This window comes from Alligator mississippiensis, chromosome 3, assembly GCF_030867095.1.
Source record: "Alligator mississippiensis isolate rAllMis1 chromosome 3, rAllMis1, whole genome shotgun sequence".
In the NCBI taxonomy this organism is placed as follows: domain Eukaryota; kingdom Metazoa; phylum Chordata; order Crocodylia; family Alligatoridae; genus Alligator; species Alligator mississippiensis.
Genome location: NC_081826.1, coordinates 298,706,322 through 298,728,684, shown reverse-complemented (window position 1 = coordinate 298,728,684; position 22,363 = coordinate 298,706,322). Strand labels below are relative to the sequence as shown.

The following is a 22,363-nucleotide window of genomic DNA, read 5'->3' as shown; positions in this document are numbered from 1 at the left end:
ACCGTAGGATGAGAGGCTGAGAGCTATGGGACTCTTCAACCTGAAAAAGCGCAGGCTCAGGGGTGACCTGGTGGTCACCTATAAGTTTATCAGGGGTGCTCACTGGAATCTGGGGGAACGCGTGTTCACCAGAGCGCCCCAAGGGATGATAAGGTCGAAAGGTCACAAACTCCTCCAAGATGGTTTCAGGCTTGACGTAAGGAAGAATTTCTTTCTGTCCGAGCCCCCAAGGTCTGGAACAGACTGCCACCACAGGTGGTTCAAGCACCTACATTGAACACCTTCAAGAGACATTTGAATGTCTATCTTGCTGGGATCCTATGACCCCTGCTGACTTTCTGCCCCTGGGGCAGGCGGCTGGACTCGATGATCTTCTGAGGTCCGTTCCAGCCCGAATGTCCATGAAAGCTATGAAATGTATGAAAGTCTCCCGGGTCTCCAGCCCCGACACAATCACAGCTCTGCGGGTTTGCCCCTTCTAGCACTGCTCCTGCCTACTTGCCCCAGGATCCGGTTTCCAAGCTGCCTCCCATCCTTGTGTCTAGATCATAGGACACATAGCATGTAGGAAAAACACACCGCGCTCACACCCTCCCCACCTGGCTTAAGTGCAATGCACGGGGGCCGGTTCAGTCCTGTCACTCAGGGAAAGTCCCCCAGGCACCGATCAACTTAAGGAAGCAGCTAAGAAGCCAACACCACTCAGAAACACAGACAGGCACCGCTGGGCATCTCTGTGCCTGTGGTTACACAGCCAAGGGGCCAGGGGGGCTTGTGGAGGACCCGGACCCACACACTGCAATGGTTCATCCTCACGCATTTGGATGCCGTACCACTCCTCCTGGCTCAGCCCAAGGGATGTTTGATGTCTGCTGGACGGCCCTGGGAATGGCTGAAACATGAATTTAACACCCCCCCCCCCCCGGTTGCCCCCAGCTCCAGCTCCCAGGGAGGGAACAAAGCGAGCGCACGACTCATGCTGGGCAGGACCGCGAATGCTCTCACCGCAGGGGAAGTGCTCTCAATACTTTTGTTTTATCAATGCTTGCAGGACCGAAGCACTAGGCAGGAGGCTTCAGCTGATGTGACGGATGCATTGGACTAGCTCTTACCTATTTACGCATGGTCGGAGATGATCCTGTCTCTGAAGAGGTTACAGGAGGAATAGCCACAGTTGGGAGGAAAGGGGCAGGACTGGGAGTAGCAGAGAGATGCAGTGACTTCCCTACAGCTGCACTGGAAACCCTGGGCAGCGCTGGGACAGGGCCCAGGGCTTCTGCATCTCAGGGCAGCACTTGGGCAATATGGACCGGCCTGCTCACCAGCTCACATGGCTTAACATAGCGTTTCCCAGACACCTTGGGCCAATGGACCAGCGTCCGTCCTCCCTATTTCTCATGGAGCCCAACACACCCTCCTCATCACGCTTACTGGAAATGGGGGAGCGCCTGGAGCAAGCACTAGTGCCCTTACCATGGCCTTGGAGACTGATTGACCACATTGTGTGGGCCGGGAGCGGTCCGAGGCTTTCGGGGGCGCGCGGCAGGCTGTGGCCGGGAGCCTGCAACGGTAGGGTGGATACTTTTGCACGATGGACTAGAATTAGGCACGGACTCGTAGCGGTTAATTAAAGATTGTTTTACTTACACCATAGGTGGTCGCGGTGCAGGCAAGAAAAACTTTCTTGAGTTGCAGTTACAGACAAACACAAGTTGAGTTTGCTAGGCTCCACCAAAGACACACGCACGGAGTTTGCTAGGCTCCGCAAAACAAACACGACAGAGCTCTGGGTTCCCCTGACTAGTGCGCAAAACCATAGATACGTCTTAAGAGTTTAACCAACGAGACGGGAAGAGGTTGGTGGTTGATCAGGCCGCCAAACTCCTTTGAGACGCACACAAAGTTTCTATTACTCTGCCGCGTGCTCAGAGTCCCCACGAGATGGTTGTGGAGTCCTCTACAACTTGGGTGGAAACTGCTCAAACCTCTTATACGACTAGCAAGCCAATCTCTAGCAGCCACGTGGGAATAATTTAGAAACAGCCAATAGTGGGAAACAAATTTACATACGGGTGGCGGGAACTCCTTTGCACTGGAGTTTTCTCTCTGCAGCTGAGAATTGCACCATGCAAAGAAAGCTCCATGTGGCAGGAAATAATTCTGCAGTGCCAAAGCACACACACAATCATTGGGTCATGACACACATCATACTGGGAAAGTCTCCCACAGTAAAACAGGTTTCCCAGCATGACAGATCCCCCTCAGGAGGATGTGCTTGATACCATATAGATCTGCAAGGATACCATTGTTGCTATGTGGGATCAGGCCAACGCTCATGATCCCAATATTGCGCTGTTAGGCAGGAGAGTGTGGTGCACAATTGCACATGCACACACTCAAAATAAATTAGGTACATACACACACACTAGGTGCATACATCCATACCAGGCACGCATAAACAGACTCTAGGTGCGCACACACACACACACACACACACACACACACACACACACACACACTACCAACTCAGGCACATGCACATCCAAAATTACCAGTGTAGGCACATGCAGACCTATCACCAATTCAAGCACCTCTACACTATACACATGAAAAGTTAGAAAAAAATCAATTGTCAATACCCACACATACATGGATCACTAATTCATATATCATACACACAATGACATTATATATATATATATATATATATATATATATATATTCATTCACCAGTTGACACACAAACCACCCACCTACACATGCACACAGGTGAGTTCCTTACTTGGATGGTACAGTGTGGGTCTATGTGTGCTTGGGGTACTTGGGATACCTGGGGGGAAGGTTAAGGTGAGAGAGAGTTAAAGTGTAGTGAGTGAAAGTTTCTGGAACCGGTAGACTGGAGAGAAGCGGGCTGAGGAACTGAGGCTTGGGGTTACTTTAGTTAATTGACCTTAATTGATGAAAAGGCAACGCCCATAGCCTGCAGAACAAGGGAGTGATGCTGGAGAGAAGCCGGCACAGAGACTGGGACTGAAAGCGGAGCTGCAGGGAAGCCAAAAGGTAAAGTGGGGGTGGGGGTGGAAACGGGGACTGGGGCTGCAGGGGAGCTAGAGAGGGTGTGGATTGGAGTTCAGTAAAACACGATCCAACTCAGGGTTGCAAATGACAGTGGTTTTATTGAACAGGGGAGATGGTGACACAGTATCGTATTGGTTCCTTTACACTCTCTCTCTCTCGCTCTCTCTCTCTCTTTTAAAGAGGCTTGGTGCAGGGGCTGAAGTCTAGGAGGAGAGAGAGTCCAAATTGTAGGAGGAAGTGTGTGGGTGATATCTATCTATCCCAGGCTGCCAGTCAGGGTCTCCTTCAGCTCGGTGTGGTCCAGAGGGGGTTGCCAGCAGGGCCTCTGGGGTGGATGGGTGCCATGACGTGGAGCTGGTCTGGTCCCGATGGAAAACAGTGTTCCCAAGGAGTCAGTCTTCACTCCTTTTTATGGGGCAGACTGTGGCGGGCCAGTAGGGGGCGCTCCTGCGTTGAGCCGCCCACCTCCCTGCGCCCGACCACCTTCCAGGCTCCGAGTGCCTCCCTTAGGGTGCCTCCCGTCCGGCCGACCCCTTCCCTGGAGCACACCCACTAGCCTGGGGTCCCGCTGCCACCATCCAAGGCTCTGGACTCACTTCTGGCTCTGCGCGCCTTGGAGAACGCAGGCCTGATCGTCCAATGGGTACTAGATCCAATACAAGCACTTGGGGCACTTCCCCAAGTCAGGGGCTTATTAGGAAAGTCTCCCTTAGTCCACAGACCTAAGGGGCCTCCTTGGCATAATTTAGTCCCACCCCTCAATAAGTCTCCCACACCGGTCGCAAGGAGAACTTTATTGATGACAGGGGTAGGGCGGAAACAGGGTAAAAGGTAGAGCAGTATCATAGAAATCTTACAGGAATATCAAAGGAATCCCATTGAGCAAACCAGGGTGGCTGAGGTAGCCGTTTAAACGCATCTGAGTTACTGAAACTAAATATCTAATCGGATCTTTAGTAGCTTACTCTCATCGTCCAGAGGTGGTTGTTGTATCCTCTGGAGGCAGGGCACTCTTGGAGCATGCGGTGATGAGGAGAGAGCCAGGCTCAGATTCACCTGGATGACCGCATGGCTAATGGCTGACTCCCTTCTTCTTGGACCGAGCCCTTAAATAACCTCTCTGACCTCAGCAGCCCGGTCCAATTGAAGCTGCCAATACTGGCCACAAGCCGACCAATCTCCCCAGCATCCCTGGCTACCTGGGCCCGCGCAGGGCCGGGTCTTTCCTCCCTGCCCAGGTGACTAGAGCATCGCCTCCCAGGCGCCAGGCTTTTGTCATGCAGACCAGGTGGGAGATCCCCACCCTGAGGAATGAAACACCAGCCTCCCAGGCTGGCTGAGACAGGTCTCTGGAGAGGGGCACCCACGGTGGCATTTCTGCCACACTTCCCCCCCCTCCTTTACAAGCTCGGACACGGGGCCTCTCAGGGCCGTGGGTCCGGGCGTGTCGGGTCAGGGAGTTCCCACGGGATGCCAGAAGAAGGAAAAGGGAAAAACCTGGAACATGGAACAAGTTAAGACAATAACAGATAGAAACCATAAAACTTGATAGCAGTCTTACACTAGTGATCTCCTCACTAGTCCCAAGTCCCAAGGACTCACTACCCAGAGTCCTTTCGTGACAAGGCATCCGCTATCATGTTCTGGCTTCCTTTTATGTGTTGGACAGTAAAATTAAATTCCTGCAGCTGCCAAGACCAACGTTGCAGCTTGGCATTGGTGTTGTGCATGGTCTGCAGCCACTGCAGTGGGGCATGGTCCGACAGGACGGTGAACTGTTGTCCCCACAAGTAAGGCTTCAGCTTGTTCAGGGCCCAGACGATGGCCAAGCACTCCTTCTCGATGGAGGACAGGTTCCGCTCCCGAGGGATTAGCTTCCGGCTGAGGTACGCCACAGGGTGCCGTGTCTCCTGGTGCTCCTGTAAGAGCACAGCTCCCAGTCCTACGTCGGAGGCATCCGTTGCCACGTAGAAGGGTTTATCCTGGAGCGGTGCCTTCAGGATTGGTTGTTTGACCAGGGCAGCCTTGAGGGCGTCGAATGCTTCCTGGCACCCCTGCTTCCAGACCACCGGGTCCGGGCTGCCCTTCTTGGTCAGCTCGTGCAGCGGGGCTGCGGTTGCTCCAAACCCCGGGACAAATCTTCGGTAGTAACCCGCCAGGCCAAGGAAGGCTCTGACTTGCTTCTTGGTCTGTGGAGGCGGCCAGTCTTTGATGGCCTCGATCTTGTCCCACAAGGGAGCAATCTGACCTCCACCCACACAATGACCCAAGTACACCACCTCCGATAGTGCCCACTGGCACTTCTTGGCTTTCACCGTAAGACCAGCTTGCTTGATCTTACCTAGCACGGTGGTCAGGTGAGTCAGGTGCGACTCGAAATCCGGACTGAAGATGGCGATGTCATCGATGTAAGCCATGGCAAACTGCTCACATCCTTGCAGCAGATTATTGATCAGTCTCTGGAAAGAGGTGGGCGAGTTGCGCAAACCTAAAGGTAAAACTGTGAACTCGTATAGCCCCGTAGGTGTGGTAAAGGCAGACTTGGCTATGGCATCCGGGTCCAGGGCCATCTGCCAAAATCCTTTGGACAGATCGAGAGTTGAGATCACCTTGGCTGGGCCCAGGCGATCCAGCAACGTGTCCATCCTGGGCATAGGGTACGCATCAGGGGTGGTAATGGCATTCAGTTTCCGGTAGTCCACACAGAACCGGATGGTCCCGTCCTGCTTCCGGACGAGCACCACCGGACTGGCCCAGGGACTCGTCGAAGGCCGGATTACCCCCAACTCCTCCATCTCTGTGATCTCCCGTTCTATTTCTTGCCTCACTTTCTCATTGACTGGGTAATGTCGGGAGTATATAGGGCGATGGCTGCCCATCTCTATCGAGTGTACCGCCAGGTCCGTTCTACCTGGTTTGTTAGAGAACACAGTCTCAAAGTCCTTGAGCGCTGCGAGCAGCTGGTCCTTGTCCTGGGAGGGCAGATGGTCCGGCAGGCGGAGTTCCTCGATCCCTGCCTCGCCATCCCAGTCTCCATACATGACCGGCTCCTCGGGGTCCTCCGGAGTTCCCTCAACGGAGGGGACCCAGAATACCATCTCCTTTCTGTCGTAGTAGGGTTTAAGCATGTTCACGTGAATTGTCTTAGGTTTCCTACCCTTAATACCCACTACATAGGTCACATCATCCAGTCTGTCCAGGACAGCATGGGGACCTTCCCAAGCAGCTTGCAGCTTGTCTGTTTTTAGTGGCAGGAAAACCATCACATTCTCACCCCGCTCAAAGGTACGTAAGCGGGCCTTCTCATCATACCAGGACCTTTGCTTCTCCTGGGCCTGTCCCAGGGAGTCCCGTGCCACCTTCATCATGTCAGTCAGTTTCTGACGGAAGTCAAGCACATACTCCACCACGGAGGTCTTTGTGGAAGCGATCTTCCCTTCGCACTCCTCTCTCACCAAATCGAGAGGACCTCGCACTCGCCTCCCGAACATCAGCTCGAAGGGCGAGAACCCAGTGGACTCCTGGGGCACCTCCCGGTAGGCAAAGAGCAGATGCGGCAGCTTCTCATCCCAGTCATTGGGGTTGGAGTCCACATAGGCCTTGAGCATCCCCTTCAATGTCCCGTTGAACCTTTCCACCAGCCCATTTGTCTGAGGGTGGTAGGCTGTGGTCTTAAGGTGTTGCACCCCACAGCAGTCCCACAGGCACTCCATTACCTCCGCCATGAAGTTCCCACCCCGGTCCGTCAGGATCTCGGAGGGAAAACCCAGCTGGCAGAAGACCTTGATGAGGGCATCAGCCACCACGGGGGCCTCGATGGAGGTCAAGGCAACTGCCTCCGGGTACCGCGTTGCGTAATCCACCAGAGTCAGTATGTATTTCTTTCCCCTACGAGTCCTATGCTTCAGCGGTCCCACAATGTCCACGGCCACCCTGTGGAAGGGTTGGTCGATGATCGGGAGGGGCTGCAGGGGAGCCCTTCTCTTGTCCCCGCTTTTGCCCGTCCGCTGGCACGTCTCGCAAGATTTGCAATAGTCCGTCACATTCTGGGCAATTCTGGGCCAAAAAAAGTTCACCTGGAACCGCTGGCGTGTCCGTTCCCTGCCCATGTGACCAGCACACGGTAGATCATGAGCCAGGGCAAGCAATTGCTGTCTGTATTTCCGGGGTACTATGAGCTGGCGCTGGGGCTCCCTGGTCTCGGCATGGTTCTTTGGCACCCACAACCGATAGAGAAGCCCCTTATCCCAGACCACCTGTTCCCTCTTGTCCGGAGTGAACTCAGTCTCTTGCTCCTGAGCCATCTGCCGGAGTCCCTCCAAGCTGGGGTCCTCCCAAACCTCCTGCTTGAACTCCTCTTGCCCAGCTAGGCAATCAGCAGGGAGTGCACACTCACCCACAGGGACTTCCTGGGTCTCCTCCCTGCTAGTGTCACCTCCCTCTGCCACTGACGGAATACACACCTCCCCGGGACTGTCATTTAACCCACCCTCGGGGTTACCGGTTCCCTCTGGGACCAGGGTGCAATCGCCGTCTGCAGGGGTCCCTTCCCCTGCGGCCAATGGTGTGACTTTCTCCCGGGGATTTCCTAACCCCCCTTCTTTAGCCTTCCTGCTCTGCAGGCGAGTCACCGCATGAACGGTGCGGGGCTTTGGCTCTTGGGTCTGTTCCCACCTCCGGAGCTGGGCTTCCTGCTCTATAAGATCCCGTCCCACCAGGATGGGGGCCGGAGCCCCTTCCAGTACCCCCATTTCCAGGTACGTTGCACAGTCGTTCCACACGACGGGTGCACAGAATACCGGTACTTTCTGGGGTGCGGACCCCACTCCGTGAATAGTGAGGGTCTTCCCCGGGATTATGTCTGCAGGTGAGACCAGGTTGGAACTAATCAGTGTCACACTGGCCCCCGTGTCCAGTTCCCCCACAAGGGTCCTCTCCTTCACTGTGATCATGGTCCGGTGGGGGGCCATCACCTCCTCCGAGTTTGTGATCCTGTAGCAACAGACACTCTCCTCAGAGGGGCTCCGGCCCTCCCCCTCGCTGCTCACGGCTGTTGCACGCCTGACGGGCCTGGGTCTAGTGCTTAGCTTTGGGCAGTTGGGCTTGATGTGGCCCTGCTCCCCGCAGTTATAGCACCCCCTCTTTTCCGAATTGGGTGGTTTGTCCGAATCTGGGGCCGCCTTGCGCTCGGCAGGAGGTGGCCCTCTTTCCCCTTTTTGACCTGGGCCTCCCTTCCCCCCTCTTTGGAACCCTTTTTGCTCCTTCCCAGAGTAGGGAGGCCTCTCACGGTTTAGCAACAGTCGGTCTGCAATGTCTGCGGCCTCGTAAGCATCTTTGGGGTCCCTGTCCCTGACCAGGGTCTTAACCTCTCTCGGACACCAAAAATAGAATTGTTCCAGCACCAGGAGATGGCTTGCCTTATCTAAATTGTCAACCTTGGCTTCAGCCAACCATTTAAAGTATGTGTCGTACAACATGACCGCATAATCATTCAATGACTTTTCGGGTTGTGGGCGCGTATTCCGGAATTTTTTCCGAAAATAATCCGGTCCTAACTTGAACCGTTTGGACACAGCAGCTTTGAAGGCATTATAGTCATCGGCTGCATCTGGGGGCAGGCTGTTCAGGATCACCGCCATGTCACCTTCTACCAGAGCAGACAAGTACATCATGATCTTTTCCTCCGGCACCTTGCACCGCTGGGCTTGTCTTTCGAAGTTGCTTAGGAACACTGCAGGATCGTCTCCCTCTCGGTAGCGAGCGAAGGCGGAGACGTCCAGTTTGGGCTGTTCCCCGGACGCTTGCGGAGGGTTCGCGTTTCCCCCAGTGGTCTGCAAATGGAGCTGTGCTTCCAGCTTTTGTGCCTCCAACCGGGCTTCCCTTTCCAACCTCCTCTCTTCCAGCTCCATCCTTTTCAATTCTATCTGCTCCTTCTCGCGCTGGTGCTGGGCCTCCAGCTCCAGCCTTTTCAATTCTATCTGCTCCTTCTCACGCTGGGCCTCCAGCTGTCGTTGTTCCTTCTTGTCTTCCAGCTGTTTCTCCTCCAGCTCCATCCTTTTCATCTCTCTCTCATGGAGTCTCTGTTGCTCGCTCTCAGAGAGTGATCTCCCAGCAGCCTCTGGGCTTGGCGAGCGGGAGTGTGGTCCTGGGTCAGGCCCAGGAGTTGACAAGCATGAAGCTGACGCTGGTTCTGACTCGCTGGTGCACAAGAGTTTAACCAGCTCATCCTTCTTTAGCCTTCCTGTTGCATGAAGGCCTCTCTCTTTTGCCAGTTCCTTCAGTTCGGGCACAGTCATCCGGATATACTCATCCGCCATCCTGACTCTCTACCCTATCCAGTCGACCCGATGTCAAATTAGAAATTGTTTGCTCAAGGGATTTCAGTGACTCTATTCCTTTCCCCAAATTATGCCTCTAATACAGCAGGGTATTCGGATCCCACCGCTACCACCACGTGTGGCGGGCCAGTAGGGGGCGCTCCTGCGTTGAGCCGCCCACCTCCCTGCGCCCGACCACCTTCCAGGCTCCGAGTGCCTCCCTTAGGGTGCCTCCCGTCCGGCCGACCCCTTCCCTGGAGCACACCCGCTAGCCTGGGGTCCCGCTGCCACCATCCAAGGCTCTGGACTCACTTCTGGCTCTGCGCGCCTTGGAGAATGCAGGCCTGATCGTCCAATGGGTACTGATCCAATACAAGCACTTGGGGCACTTCCCCAAGTCAGGGGCTTATTAGGAAAGTCTCCCTTAGTCCACAGACCTAAGGGGCCTCCTTGGCATAATTTAGTCCCACCCCTCAATAAGTCTCCCACACCGGTTGCAAGGAGAACTTTATTGATGACAGGGGGTAGGGCGGGAACAGGGTAAAAGGTAGAGCAGTATCATAGAAATCTTACAGGAATATCAGAGGAATCCCATTGAGCAAACCAGGGTGGCTGAGGTAGCCGTTTAAACGCATCTGAGTTACTGAAACTAAATATCTAATCGGATCTTTAGTAGCTTACTCTCATCGTCCAGAGGTGGTTGTTGTATCCTCTGGAGGCAGGGCACTCTTGGAGCATGCGGTGATGAGGAGAGAGCCAGGCTCAGATTCACCTGGATGACCGCATGGCTAATGGCTGACTCCCTTCTTCTTGGACCGAGCCCTTAAATAACCTCTCTGACCTCAGCAGCCCAGTCCAATTGAAGCTGCCAATACTGGCCACAAGCCGACCAATCTCCCCAGCATCCCTGGCTACCTGGGCCCGCGCAGGGCCGGGTCTTTCCTCCCTGCCCAGGTGACTAGAGCATCGCCTCCCAGGCGCCAGGCTTTTGTCATGTAGACCAGGTGGGAGATCCCCACCCTGAGGAATGAAACACCAGCCTCCCAGGCTGGCTGAGACAGGTCTCTGGAGAGGGGCACCCACGGTGGCATTTCTGCCACACAGACTACCCATGATCTCCTCTGGGGAGGGCATGACCAGTGTTCATGCTGTGCATGTACAGCCTTGGCACAATGGTGGGTTGCGTCATCTTTTGTGTTTTGAATACGGAGGGTGGTTCCAAGGTCTGGGTCCTTGGCTCAGATATTGGTTTTGGTGGTTCAGTCATTCAGAGGGAGCTATTTTTACACCTACTGCCATTGTCTCTCAAGCACCCCCACTCATCCCATTCATTCAGGAGGGGTAGGTATGAGTCATGAGTTACACAACAGGGCATGGGGACAAGATGGAGACGTGATAAAATGGAAACTTGACATGACTTATGCTAGCTTACATATGTAGGCCTAAATCATATAGTACCAGTAAAACAGTAGTATACAACAGTATAAATCAAGACAACATAATAATTACACAATATACAGAAGGAAAAAAAACCAAAACAAATACAGCTAGAGTCCGTTGTCTAGCTGTATAGAGACTAGACAACATGGGTAAAGGGTTAACTGCAGTTAATTTGCTCGAGTAAAGACTATAAACTAGCAAAGAAGTAAAAAATGGCCCCAACTTAAGGGTGGGGCTGTCTTTTATACTTTTTTTAATAAAGAAAACTACAAGGTTATTGAATGTGCAATACTTATGGTAATCACCTCCTTACATGGTGTATTATAAATCTTAGTACTTTTTTAAAAGAAAAAAGTTAGTGTTATCTTACACATTCTAATCTGTTTTCCTGTACTCCGCTGTACCATCTTCTTCCTTTTGGGCCCCCCCTTATCTTATCTTATTCTTAGCTGCAGCTGGTACTCAGTACACAGACTTAATTTCTGCTTTTTATAACAAAATGGTTAAGGCACTCGCATAAGAAAATGGCTGGCTTAGCTATCATTCTGCCTTGTGGTTAGCAACATTGCTAGGCCACAGGTCACGCCTTGTGTTTAGCTAGAAAGTTAATACTTTTCAATAATCTAAATTATTGTTAACTTAACAGCATGGCATCAGAAAACGATTTTATTTCAGGGTAAAAACAAACTTTCCCATTACAAGGTAATGGAGAGGGGCAGGTCCACCCCAGGCTCACTAAGCTGAAGTGAAAGGCGTGAAGTCTGCCAGGCCCTTGTAGTGGGGTTTCACCGGCATGGACCAGAAAAGCAGGTGACAGCCCCCTCCCCTGTCTATGACCAAGGTCTTTCAGGCCCACCCCAGGGGTCTCTATAGTCCAATCCACTCCCATATTCAAGGCCTGACCCAAAGCCCACCACCGTGGAGTCAGGGCAGAGGGTCCCAGGGATTTCACAGGACTTTGAATAATGCCCAGCTCTCAGGGGAAGCCGCTGCAAGAGGATTCAGCCCTGACCCACTCCTCTCTGCAAATCAACCCCAGCTGCTCCCTTCCTTCTCCGCTCAGCAGCTGATCCACAAGCTGCAGCCAGAGAGGAGCAGGAATGCATGAGCCGGTGGCTGTCTGTGGGGGCAGCTGAACTACAGGAGGTCTGATCTCAGTAAAAGCAAATCCCTCACTGGATGTCACTGCTTGGCTTGTTGTCCCTTTGCAGCAGCAATGGCATGCAACACCGGCCATAGGGCTGCAGAGGGGAGGCACCACCGCTCTTATCCCATTCCTATAAAAAACTGGATGGAGAGAGGCCAAGCCCATGTCACATCTGCACAGCCAGATGTTGGAAGGGCCGTGGGCAACCTCCCTGCACCAAATGTTCTTGTTCTTGGCTCCAGATGTCCTCCTTCCTCCTTTCTAAAGAGATGTTGCTAGTCCACAGGGTTGCAAAGAGCTTTAAGATGTGACCTGACTGTACCCCGGGGGTCAAAGACCAGGGAGGGTTCTTTCCAATTTCTTACTGCAGCACATTTAAATCCAAGTCTCTCCAGAGCTGCCCACTGGCAGGGCAGAAAAGCACTCACAGCCCCGTCCCGAGGCTCCTAGCTCTCAAGAGCGAGGTCCTGAGCAATACCCACAGCTCAGGCACAGGCTGCAGCAAGCTCCAATTAAGCTGAGCTCCCTCAATGAGCCAGCCCACTGAAGCTCAATAATGATCACCTAAAATGCTCTCCAGACTGCAGTGGGGAATTGCAGGGCTGCAGCTGGTTTTATGGAGTCTTTGCCCCACCTTCTCCTGGTCCTGGGCATCAGCCCCCTCCACCTGCCCCAAATGGGGCTGATTGCACAGAACCAATGTAACCCTTTCCAAAACCAGCTCTCTGGTCCTCTAGCTAGGCTCTCTGAGATGCACTGCTCCATCCCAGTGGCTGAGCTGCAGCTGGCACGGAGGTGGAAGCTGGGCTCTGCAATAGGGAGGGTCCACCTGCACACCTAGGGGCATGAGCAGATGTTCCCCACCCAATTTCTGCTGAGCTGGGGTGTGCATCGCTACACGCACCCTTATCATGCTTCAGGGGCTCTGCAGAAAAGCTGCTGATCTGATGGGGTGGCAGAGCTCCCCGGGGTCAGAGAGGCTGGGCGAGGCTGGTCTGGGAAACCTCCAGGTGCCAGACCCGGGCTGCAGCACACGGCACCTCTCACTCAGCAGGACGGGCTCTTCCATGGGGGTCAGTGCTGGTCCCGCAGTTGTAGCAAAACCCCCAGGGTTTTCTTTTTTTTTTTTTCAAAAACATAAAAACACATTTCCTCCCTGTCCCCAACCATTTCTGACTTTTTCTCTGCCCTTTCTATCCCTTATAAATAATTATATGTAGTCACAGGTAAGCTAATCTAAAATCTTGTATGCTATTATTGTAATAAGCCCCTTTTTATTGTAACAGGCTGCCGATGTGGGCTCACCAGACTGGCATGAGATACCTACCCTGGGCTAGAAACAGTGCCGGTGAACTGTGAGCCAGCCCCAGGGTGGAGCAGGGGTGCCCTGCCCTGGGGAAAGTACACTTGCGGTGTCCTCTGGGAGCAGCCATTAAGGGCAGAGTTGTTCTGCATCCACCAGGAAGTCAAGAGACCTGTGTGCAGTGCCTCTGGCTCTCTCCTGCGCACCATGAAAGCACCCGTCATCCTCTACATCCTCTTGGCTTTCCTAGACCAAGGTGAGTCTCCTGGCACCGAGGCTGCATGACAGGGGAGAGGACTAGCCCTGGGACGGCTCCAAAAGTTCGCCGGGAGGGGAGTGCAGGTGCCGAGACAGGGATGCGACCAGGAACGTGGGTGGGAGGAGAAGGCAGCTGGAGTTTCCCTCTGAAAGGTTTTATCTGCAAGGGGTGACTCTGGTCCCCTGCCCAGGATGGAGCTAGTGAAGCGCTGGGCTGCTGCGAGGAGAAGCGGGGATTGCTCCCAGCCTGGGCCCTCGCACCCAGAGCAGCTGGCGAGAGGCCCTGACCCTTTTGTGCCGCGCTGAGCCCAGCAGTAGCGGCGCCTGTTCCCACTCCCTGCAGCAGTCAGGGCCGTGCCTCCCTTTGCCTTCCTACCCCAGCTGCTCCTCAGATCAGGGCACAGGCACGATGCCAGGTACCAACCCGCAGCGGTGTGGGGAGATCTCAGCAGCTGGAAGGAATTTGCTTTCTGGATCCCCTCAAAGCAGCAAAGATGTTTTCATGCCCAGCTTCCCAGCTGCAGAAATAGGAAGACCCTGGCACACGCTGCCTGCAGGAAGGCGATGGTGGGATCTTCACTGGGGGTTGTCAGGCAGAGGCTGGAGGGGCGTCTATCGGGAAAGGGTTGGGGACAGTGATGTGTGTGTCCGTGCAGGGGCTGCACGAGGTGACCCTGGAGGCACGTCCGACCTGCCAGCTGTACAGCACGGAGGTTAGATGTTCACCCCAGTGACAGTGCCTTGTGGGCTGGATTTGAACCCACCTCCAGCAGAGGGGCAGGCGGCAGCGCAGCGTGGTGAGCAGCGCCATGGAGCCGCAGGGGTTAATGCATCCCTTGCCCCAGCTGCCGAAGTGTGACCCTGTAAGCTGGATTTCAGCAGGGGGTCCTGCCCCTGCTCCCCTCGCCCCCAAAATCCCAGCCGCCCTGGGAGCCCTGCAGGCCTGATGGCACAGCTCAGCTCAGTGCCAAGGGGAGCCCCGAGGGCTGGGACTGGGCAGTAGGTGCGGGAGCGATCTCATTCCCAGGCACTGAGGGGCAATGGGGAAGATCAATCTGGCGCCGGGGCAATGAGCGACCAGCCAATGCGAGGCAATGGCCACAGCATCTCGTTCTCCTGTTCTCCCTTCTTCATGCCTCCTTCCCTGGAAGCAGCCCCTTGCCCCAGCTGTTGCTCCCGTCCTCCATGCCCAATCGCCGACTTGACTCTAGCCCACATCCAGCTCCTGCCCCTCCAGGCCCTTTTCAGCCCCCTTCATTCAGGACGGTCTGGGATGTGCCATGTACTGCATGATGGGTCTGGATGGCTGCAAGCCTCATCCTGTACACCAGGGCTTTGGACCCAGGGCATGTGTCATGGTCAAGCCTCTCAGCCTCAAGACACGTCCCTTCTGGGCTCATTCAGTCACATCACTTGGACACTGCCTGATCCCTCATGCTCAGATCCTGCGGGGATGGGCTCTGTGGGACACGTGTGCTAGACATGTGGACAGGGAGGGAATCAGCTGCATTTGGCCCCTCTTTGTGACTGTATGAGCCTCATCTACCTTTTCAGACCCAGCTCCATTTCCCTGTATTTAGAGCCTTGCTCAAAGAAAAAAAAAGCACTTCAGGGAAGACAAGACCACAGAGCTGGGCTGTTTGTGAGTTCAGATTGAAGACAGGAATAAGCAAGTAGCAAATAAAATGTGAGAAATGTAGGAAGCAACTGAGGCAAATGTAGGGGTAAATGGGGAAGAAGAAAAGAGAAGGTGGCACCTGCCTTGTCGCTCACGTGGGCTGGCTGCAATAGCGCTCAGAGATGTCCGGAGATGCAGAAGGGAAGCAGGGAGGCAGCAGGTGGTGAAGCAGAGGAGCTGGTAGGAGAAATGGGGGTAACGCTCACTCGAGGGACGACGGCTCTCTTTCCTCCTCCAGGCAGCTCTCTCCAGTGTGAAGTTTGTGATGCGATAGGGGACAGCTGTTCTGGCTCCATGCAGACCTGCGATCCGGGCGAGGATACCTGTGGTATTATGAAAGATGAAACGATACTAGGTAGGTGAGAGGTACTTTAAAATAGCTTTACTTCCCCACCCCACACCAACTTCCATTTTCCTAGAAATTAAAGGTCCAGGATGAAGCCTCTTGTGAAGTCCTTTGGTGCCCTGTGAAGAGCTTGAGGTGCAGTTACTAACCCCACCAGGGTTTCCTGCTCCCTTCTAACACCTGCAGGGAAAGAGCACACAGGAGGCCCAAATATCCAGTTCACTGCCCAATGCATCTATTTGAGCGTCTTCCTCGACACCTCGGCTGTTAGCTGGGCAGGAGCGTGCATCTCTGTGTATCTGGCAGCATGTTTGTGCTCCAGGATCCCTGCGCTGGGCTCCTGGTCGGGAACACATTGAAGATTAAGAGAGTTTAAGATTAAGAAAGCTCTGCATGTTTAGAGTAGACAAACAAATGTGGAGCTGGGGCTTGAGTACTCTACAATACATCCTTCAGGAAGAGTCCAGGATCTCCCGACCGTGTCATGATTGGTATATAATGTGGGGGCAAGGTTGTGCTGTACCAGGGCAACAATGATGCAAGCGCACGGAGGAAAGTCCTTTGGTAATAACTGTGGTTTCTTAACTCTGTGCTGTGTTCCTTTTCGTTCCAGGTGGAGAGAAGGTGGTGACTTACGCAAAGGAATGTCTCAGCTCTGATGCGTGTCGCGATCCCTTTCTTAGCATGGACTTTGGGAAAGGAATAAGACAAAGAACCAGTATCGCCTGCTGCACTGGGGAGGCCTGTCGAACTACATCTGTCCAATGTATGTGTCTCCTTCTCCTGCTTCCCTTCCCATCCACCCATCACAAGGAGGCTCGTGTTTGGGTCACATTTATGAGTCCTGCTTTGTCCTGAGCTGGCAGCAGCCTGGCGGTTTGATACTGTCATAGAACATGAGGGTTGAATGGATCTCAAGAGGTCACATCCAGTCCAAACCCCTGCTCCAAGCAGGACCAGCCCCAACTACATCATCCCAGCCAAGGCTTTGTCTAGTCTGGTATTTAAAACCTCCAAGGATGGAGAGTCCACCACATGTCTGGGGAGCCTGTTCCAGTGTTTTACTAGCGTCCTTCTGAGAAAGTTTTTCTAATATCTAACTTCAAATATTCTTGCTGCAACTTGAGCCCATTGCACCTTGTCCTGTCATCTACCCCCAGTGGGAAGAGTCCAGCTCCATCCTCTTTGCAGCCCCCCTGCAGGGAGATGAAGGTTGCTATTCAATCCCCCTCGGTCTTCTCTTCTGTGGACTAAATCGGCCCAGTTCCATTAGCTTCTCCTCACCAGTCCTGTTCCCCAGCCCCACAACTATCTTCACTGCCCTCCGCAGGACTCTCTCTGATTTGTCCACATCCTTTCTGTAGTGGGGGCCACAGCTGGACACAGAACTCCAGATGTGTCCTTCCCAGTGCTGAATAGAGGGGAAGGATCACTGCCCTTGATCTGCTGGCAATTCTCCTACCAATGCAGCCCAGGATGCCATTAGCCTTCTTTTCAGCAAGAGCACAGTTTGGTCAGAGCCTGGCAGGGACAGCCCTATTGTTCAGCAAGCGGGACAGGTGACGTGTGGGGGGAGCTGTCAGTGGCAGGTCTCACTTGCCCTGCTGAAGGTGGGCCTGAGCTCCTGAGAAGCATTGCCCTCCCTGCAGGGGACCTGGCACTGGGTAATACCCCACAGGCCTGGGGCTGGGAGGCAAAATGCACAGGTGTGAAGACTCCCACTGAGCAGAGAAAGATTTCAGGGCTTCACACAGGAGCCCAGGGGACACTGGACAGTGCTGCTCATGCACGTCCTGAGCTACAGCTGTGCCCCAGCCCATAAGGTTGAGAGGCTGACAGGGGAGGAGATCTCGAATGCACACATTTCCCTTCTAACCTTGTCAAACCCAACTGTGATCTGATTGTTCCCAGTGCCACCAGTGAACACCACTCTCAATGGCTTGCAGTGTCCTGCGTGCTTCAGCATTGGATCTTCTGACTGTGACACCGAGATTGCATATTGTACCGGGTCCGAGACCTACTGCATTGATTTCGCAGGGTCATTTAGCAGTGGTAAGTTTACTCCTTCCGTGCTGTCATTTGTTGTTTGATCTTACAAACCCCATTGCAAGAAATGCATGCAAGAGAAAGAAAAGGAGGCAAATGTAATGGAAGTAGAGCTGAGGACTACTGAATAAAAGGGAAGGGGAACACGTCTAAGACCACGGGTGGCAGGGGCCTGGCTGAAAAAGCCTCCTCATCTGACAGGGCTTTGTTCCAGTGTTAAAGCACCCGGAGGAAAACCATGCAGGCAGGGCCAGTTCTTGTGCTGGGTTGTCCCCAGGCTGCCCCCAGCTGTGACCTCCACCCTGGGAAAGCAGATTAGTGGTTATAAGAAAGTGTGTGTGTTGATTGTAGCAGATTTGCCTCCTGCTGGAGGGGACGAGAGAGCCGGGGAAGCTGGAGATGTGAGTGTGACTCACTCACTCACACCAGAGACACGAGTCCTGGGCCAGAGGTGGGCACAGACAGCACGCACACAGCCCTTTCTTTCAGCAATCGCAGTCCCCACAACCAGTACCAGTTCCCAGGGAGCAACTGCCTCCAGGAGCCATTCCCTGTACAGAGAGCAAAGCAAACTGTCTTGCTGCTTGGAAGAAACCTCCAGAGTCTCAGCCCCCAAACTCTCAACACCCGGCATTTCATCAGAGACGGATCAGCCTTTTCAGTCTCTGAAAGAGAACTCGCAAGGTTACCGGTACAACATAATGAAGCGACCGGACTGAGTAAAACCCGTGTCTGGATTTCAGTGCATGGCTATTTGCATCATCCCTATGATGTGATCATCTTGCAGCTGTATTGCTGCCCGAGATGGCCAGATTAGACAACTCCTTGGGGTAAAGCACAAGCAGAGGGATGCCCTGGGGAGGTAAAAGTCACAAGGCTTCTCGTCCTCCATTAGTCTTCGGATATTAGACAGCAAACAAGTAAATGAAGAAATCCACATCCCTAATGCTAGTGCCATTGTCCACCCTTCACCCTCCCTAGCCTTTGCATTTGATTAATATCAAAGTGAATTCATCCCCTGTTTATTTAACAGAATCTCTCTAGATTGTGTCAGGGGAAAAGACCAGAGAGAAGTTTACGGTGTCTTAATGAAGGACCTGATGTGCGTCCTGGTGCTGGCGTCAGGGTGCTGAATGCTGAGAGGAGGAGGGAGCGGCTGTGAGGCCTAGGAGGGGGGATGTTGCAAGGGCCGGTAAGAGATGCCTTTATGCTTGTGGTGGGCCAGTAGGTGGAGCTCCTTCATTGAGCCTCCCACCTCACCACACCCATCCACCTTCCGGACTCCATGTGTCTCTCTTCAGGGGTGCCTAAGCCCTGGCAGACCCCCCTTCGAGCCCCACTGCAGAGTCCGGGAGCAACCTTTGCTGCCACCGCCCCAAAAAGGGACTGTCTGGGTCCTTTGTCCTTGGGGAAACACAGGTCTAATAGTCCTATGGGTACTTGACCCAATACAAGAACTTGGGGCACTTCCTCAAGTTGGGGGCCAAAAAGTATAGTCTCCCTCAGTCCGCTGACTGAAGGGTCCTCCTGGATATAATTAAATCCACCCCTCAATAAGTCTCCCAGACTAGGTACAAAGGAGAACTTTATTGCTTATAGAGGGTAGGGTTAGACTAGGGTACAGGGTAGAGGAATATCAGAGGAATCCCATAGAGCAAACTCCTGTGGCTGGGGTAGCCTTTGATCTCGCATCTGAGTTACTGCAAGCTGTATATCTAGTTGGCTCTCAGGTAGCTTACTCACAAGTGTCATCCAGAGGCAGGTGGAGATTCCCTCTGGAGGCAGGCAGTTCCTTGATCATGAGTTTTGAGAGAGAGAGCCAGTTTCAGATGGTTCAGCTCTTCTTTCTTTGTTCCTGAGTATCCCTCATGGCTGCTGCCCCCTCTTCCTGGGCAGTCCTTAACTTATATAACCCTTGTGACCTCATTTACCTGGTCCAATGGAGGCCAGCACCTGTTGGCTGTGAGCTAACCAATTTGAAATACATCACTAGTTGTCGGGCAGACTCTAGCCCACCAGGAAGGAAGCCCCTTGCCCACGTATGTGATGCCAGTCACGTAGGTAGAGGGAACAGGTTTTCCCCCTCCCTCAGGAATGTATCCAGCTCAGGTTACCTAAAGAGACAGGGTAAGGATGTGTCTCTCTGCTGGGCCCATCCTTATCCAACTGTCACAGAGCAGAGACCTTGGGGAGAGAGAAAGGTCAGTGTGTGTTTCTTCTGCCCTTCAGGGGAAGGTACTTTGAACACCGGAGTAAAAGGCTGTATCTCTGTGTCTGAGTGCACACGTCCAGAAGTACTGATGAAGGCAGGCCAAGACTTCTCCATGGATTTCACCCAGTTTGAATGCAAACCAGCCTCTCCTGCAGCCAGCAAGTCTTCTGGATGGACCCTTCTAACCATGCCCTGCTTTCCCATCATGGTCGGGTTCATCTTGATCAAGACCATGCCCTGATGTTCCCAAGGGCCAAGAAATGCAAGGTCTGATGATGCAAAACATAATGCTACATAATACTCTGCCTCCTCACTTGTGTGTGACTCTTTCTGCTACGGCTTCTGTCCTCGGGTAGTTCTTTCCCTCTGGGTCTGCATGCATACTGATGTGAACGAGAAAACTCACAACATTTCACCCTACTGTATTCCCATTTATTACAATCTAGGGTAGAGTTATTCCAGGAAAAATCAGAGGTAAAACTTGTGTTCTCTCTTGAACTTGATATGCTTATATTGGTGTATGGAAGTCATGAAGCGAAACCAGCATTAATGAGTCAAGTCCAGCTCAGTGTCTTGCATGTAGTTAATTTATCAGGGTTTGTGATGTATTCTGTGGCTGTTTATCCCAGGCTGGGAGGTAGGGACACACTGCTTAATAGCACTGCACAGCGCAGACAGCAGGAAGAGGAGATCCTGAGAGAGCTCTAGTTTCAGTCTGCACAAAACAGCCTCAAAAGGATCCCTTTCAGTTTACTTTACGAGATGCAGTTGGGTGCTAAAAGGACTGGGAACAAACCCTGTGAGGTTCCTTCTGAAAAAATGTATGGAGAAGTACGGCTGAAGAGGACCTCTAGTCCAACCCTGTGGTTTAGGCAGGATAAGCCTTATCTAAAATACCCCAGACAGGTAGGTGCTTGCCTAATCTGCTCTTGAAAACTTTGCAGGAAGCAGATCCCACAACCCCTGTAGCATTATGTTTCCCAAAGCTTCACCACTCTCCTTTTCAGAAAGTTCTTCCTCCTTGCCAGCCTCAATTGCCCTTGCTGCAATTTGAGGCCTTTCTTCCTTGACTATCCAAGAAAGAACAGTATATAGCCATCTTCCTTATAGCTATGATTCAGGTATTTGCAAATGTTATCAAATCCCCGCTCAATCTTTTCTTCTCCAGATTAAAATGTCCCGGTTCTTCCAACCTCACCTCAAAAGGAGCTGAGCTCTGCAACTCCCTCCCTTTGAGGCTCAAAAGAGCCAAGCCTGGAGATCTTTGGGAAGCACTGAATGACCTTCCTATTTGGGCAGGCATTCAGCAAAGAAAGCTAAGCTAAGATACTGTTTACTACATCTCTGTTATACTTTGATATACTAGTGGCCCTTTAAGTTGCTGTTGTGCTGGGACAGTAGGGGGCGCTACTAGGCTGAGGTACCTGCCTCATTGTGCCTGACCAAAACCACGCTTTGAGTCTCCCTTGGGGCGCCTATGCCTGGCCAACCCCTTTCCTGGAGCACACCCATAACCCTGGGGTAATTGCTGCCACGACCTGGGCTCTGGTCTCTGTAAGGGCTCTGCTCAGCTTGAATTTCTCAGACCCTCTTGACCTTGGGGATGCTAACCCACCATGGTATTTTGGGCTGCTTCTTTTAGCTGGAAGCATTTTCAAGTAGCCTCCTGTACCAGAGGGAAGTAAAGAGCCATGCCCATCTTATCTAGCCAAGCAAAGGGAGGTAAAAGGCTAGTCTCACCCTCTTGAGCATTCACAGTGAGGCGTGCTGTAACAGATGGTTTTCCTGATGAAAGAAAAAGCGGGTGAGGACGGGGTACAAGACAAAGGAATATTGAAAGAAAAACACCCTGAGCAAATCCGAATGGGTTTGAAGACCCTTTTGATATGCATCTAGATTACTTAATCCTAAATTACTACCTAAATTCCAGGTAAATTACTCACAAGTTTATCCAGAGACTGAGAGAGAGAGCTCCATGGGTACATGCTTGTGTGTGTGTCTGTGTTGCAGAGTGCTAACGTTCATTCTGTGCAGGGGGCTTCATTATTGCCTATGCTGTGAGTCGCCCAGGTTGTTTTGCAGGCCCTCAAAGTGGTGCAATGTGTTGATGCAGATTATTGTATATGGTGCCAAATGCTAACTCTACTGTAACTATTTAATGTCTCTTATTCATATTTATTTTTCTGTTGCAATAAATTTGCATATAGTTAAGCACTTTGTCTCAGCCTGGCTCTATAGAGAAGGGAGAGGACTGCTCCCAGGTGCCAGGCCACTTTCACAGCACTCTTGGCTGACCACTGCATCCCTTCCACTTGGGGACAGGGCACATCCCCAGATGTACCCAGGCTGCACATCTTTTTCAGTTCTTCACCTGATTGCTGCCCTCATTACCCCACTGCATTACCAAGACACAGGAAGAAGAATGCCATACTCCCCAAGGCAGCCTCTGATTTGGTCTGCTTCACTTCATGGTGCAAAGCTTCAGACCCCTCCTCCCCCTGAGCCTACAGTGAAATCATGGCATAATAGTAACATCCG

The 22,363-nt window shown here is 52.8% G+C and overlaps 1 protein-coding gene across 1 annotated transcript; it reads left to right on the top strand.

Moving 5' to 3' along the window:
- The first annotated feature begins 3,002 nt into the window (after positions 1 to 3,002).
- LOC106737871 (phospholipase A2 inhibitor and Ly6/PLAUR domain-containing protein) lies at positions 3,003 to 22,005 on the top strand. The gene is made up of 6 exons (XM_059725313.1): positions 3,003 to 3,060; positions 13,269 to 13,541; positions 15,460 to 15,576; positions 16,181 to 16,333; positions 17,479 to 17,619; positions 19,843 to 22,005. Exons 2-6 carry the CDS (start codon positions 13,493 to 13,495, stop codon positions 20,064 to 20,066), a joined length of 684 nt encoding a protein of 227 aa, XP_059581296.1. The 5' UTR covers positions 3,003 to 3,060; positions 13,269 to 13,492; the 3' UTR covers positions 20,067 to 22,005.
- The last annotated feature ends 358 nt before the right edge of the window (positions 22,006 to 22,363 follow it).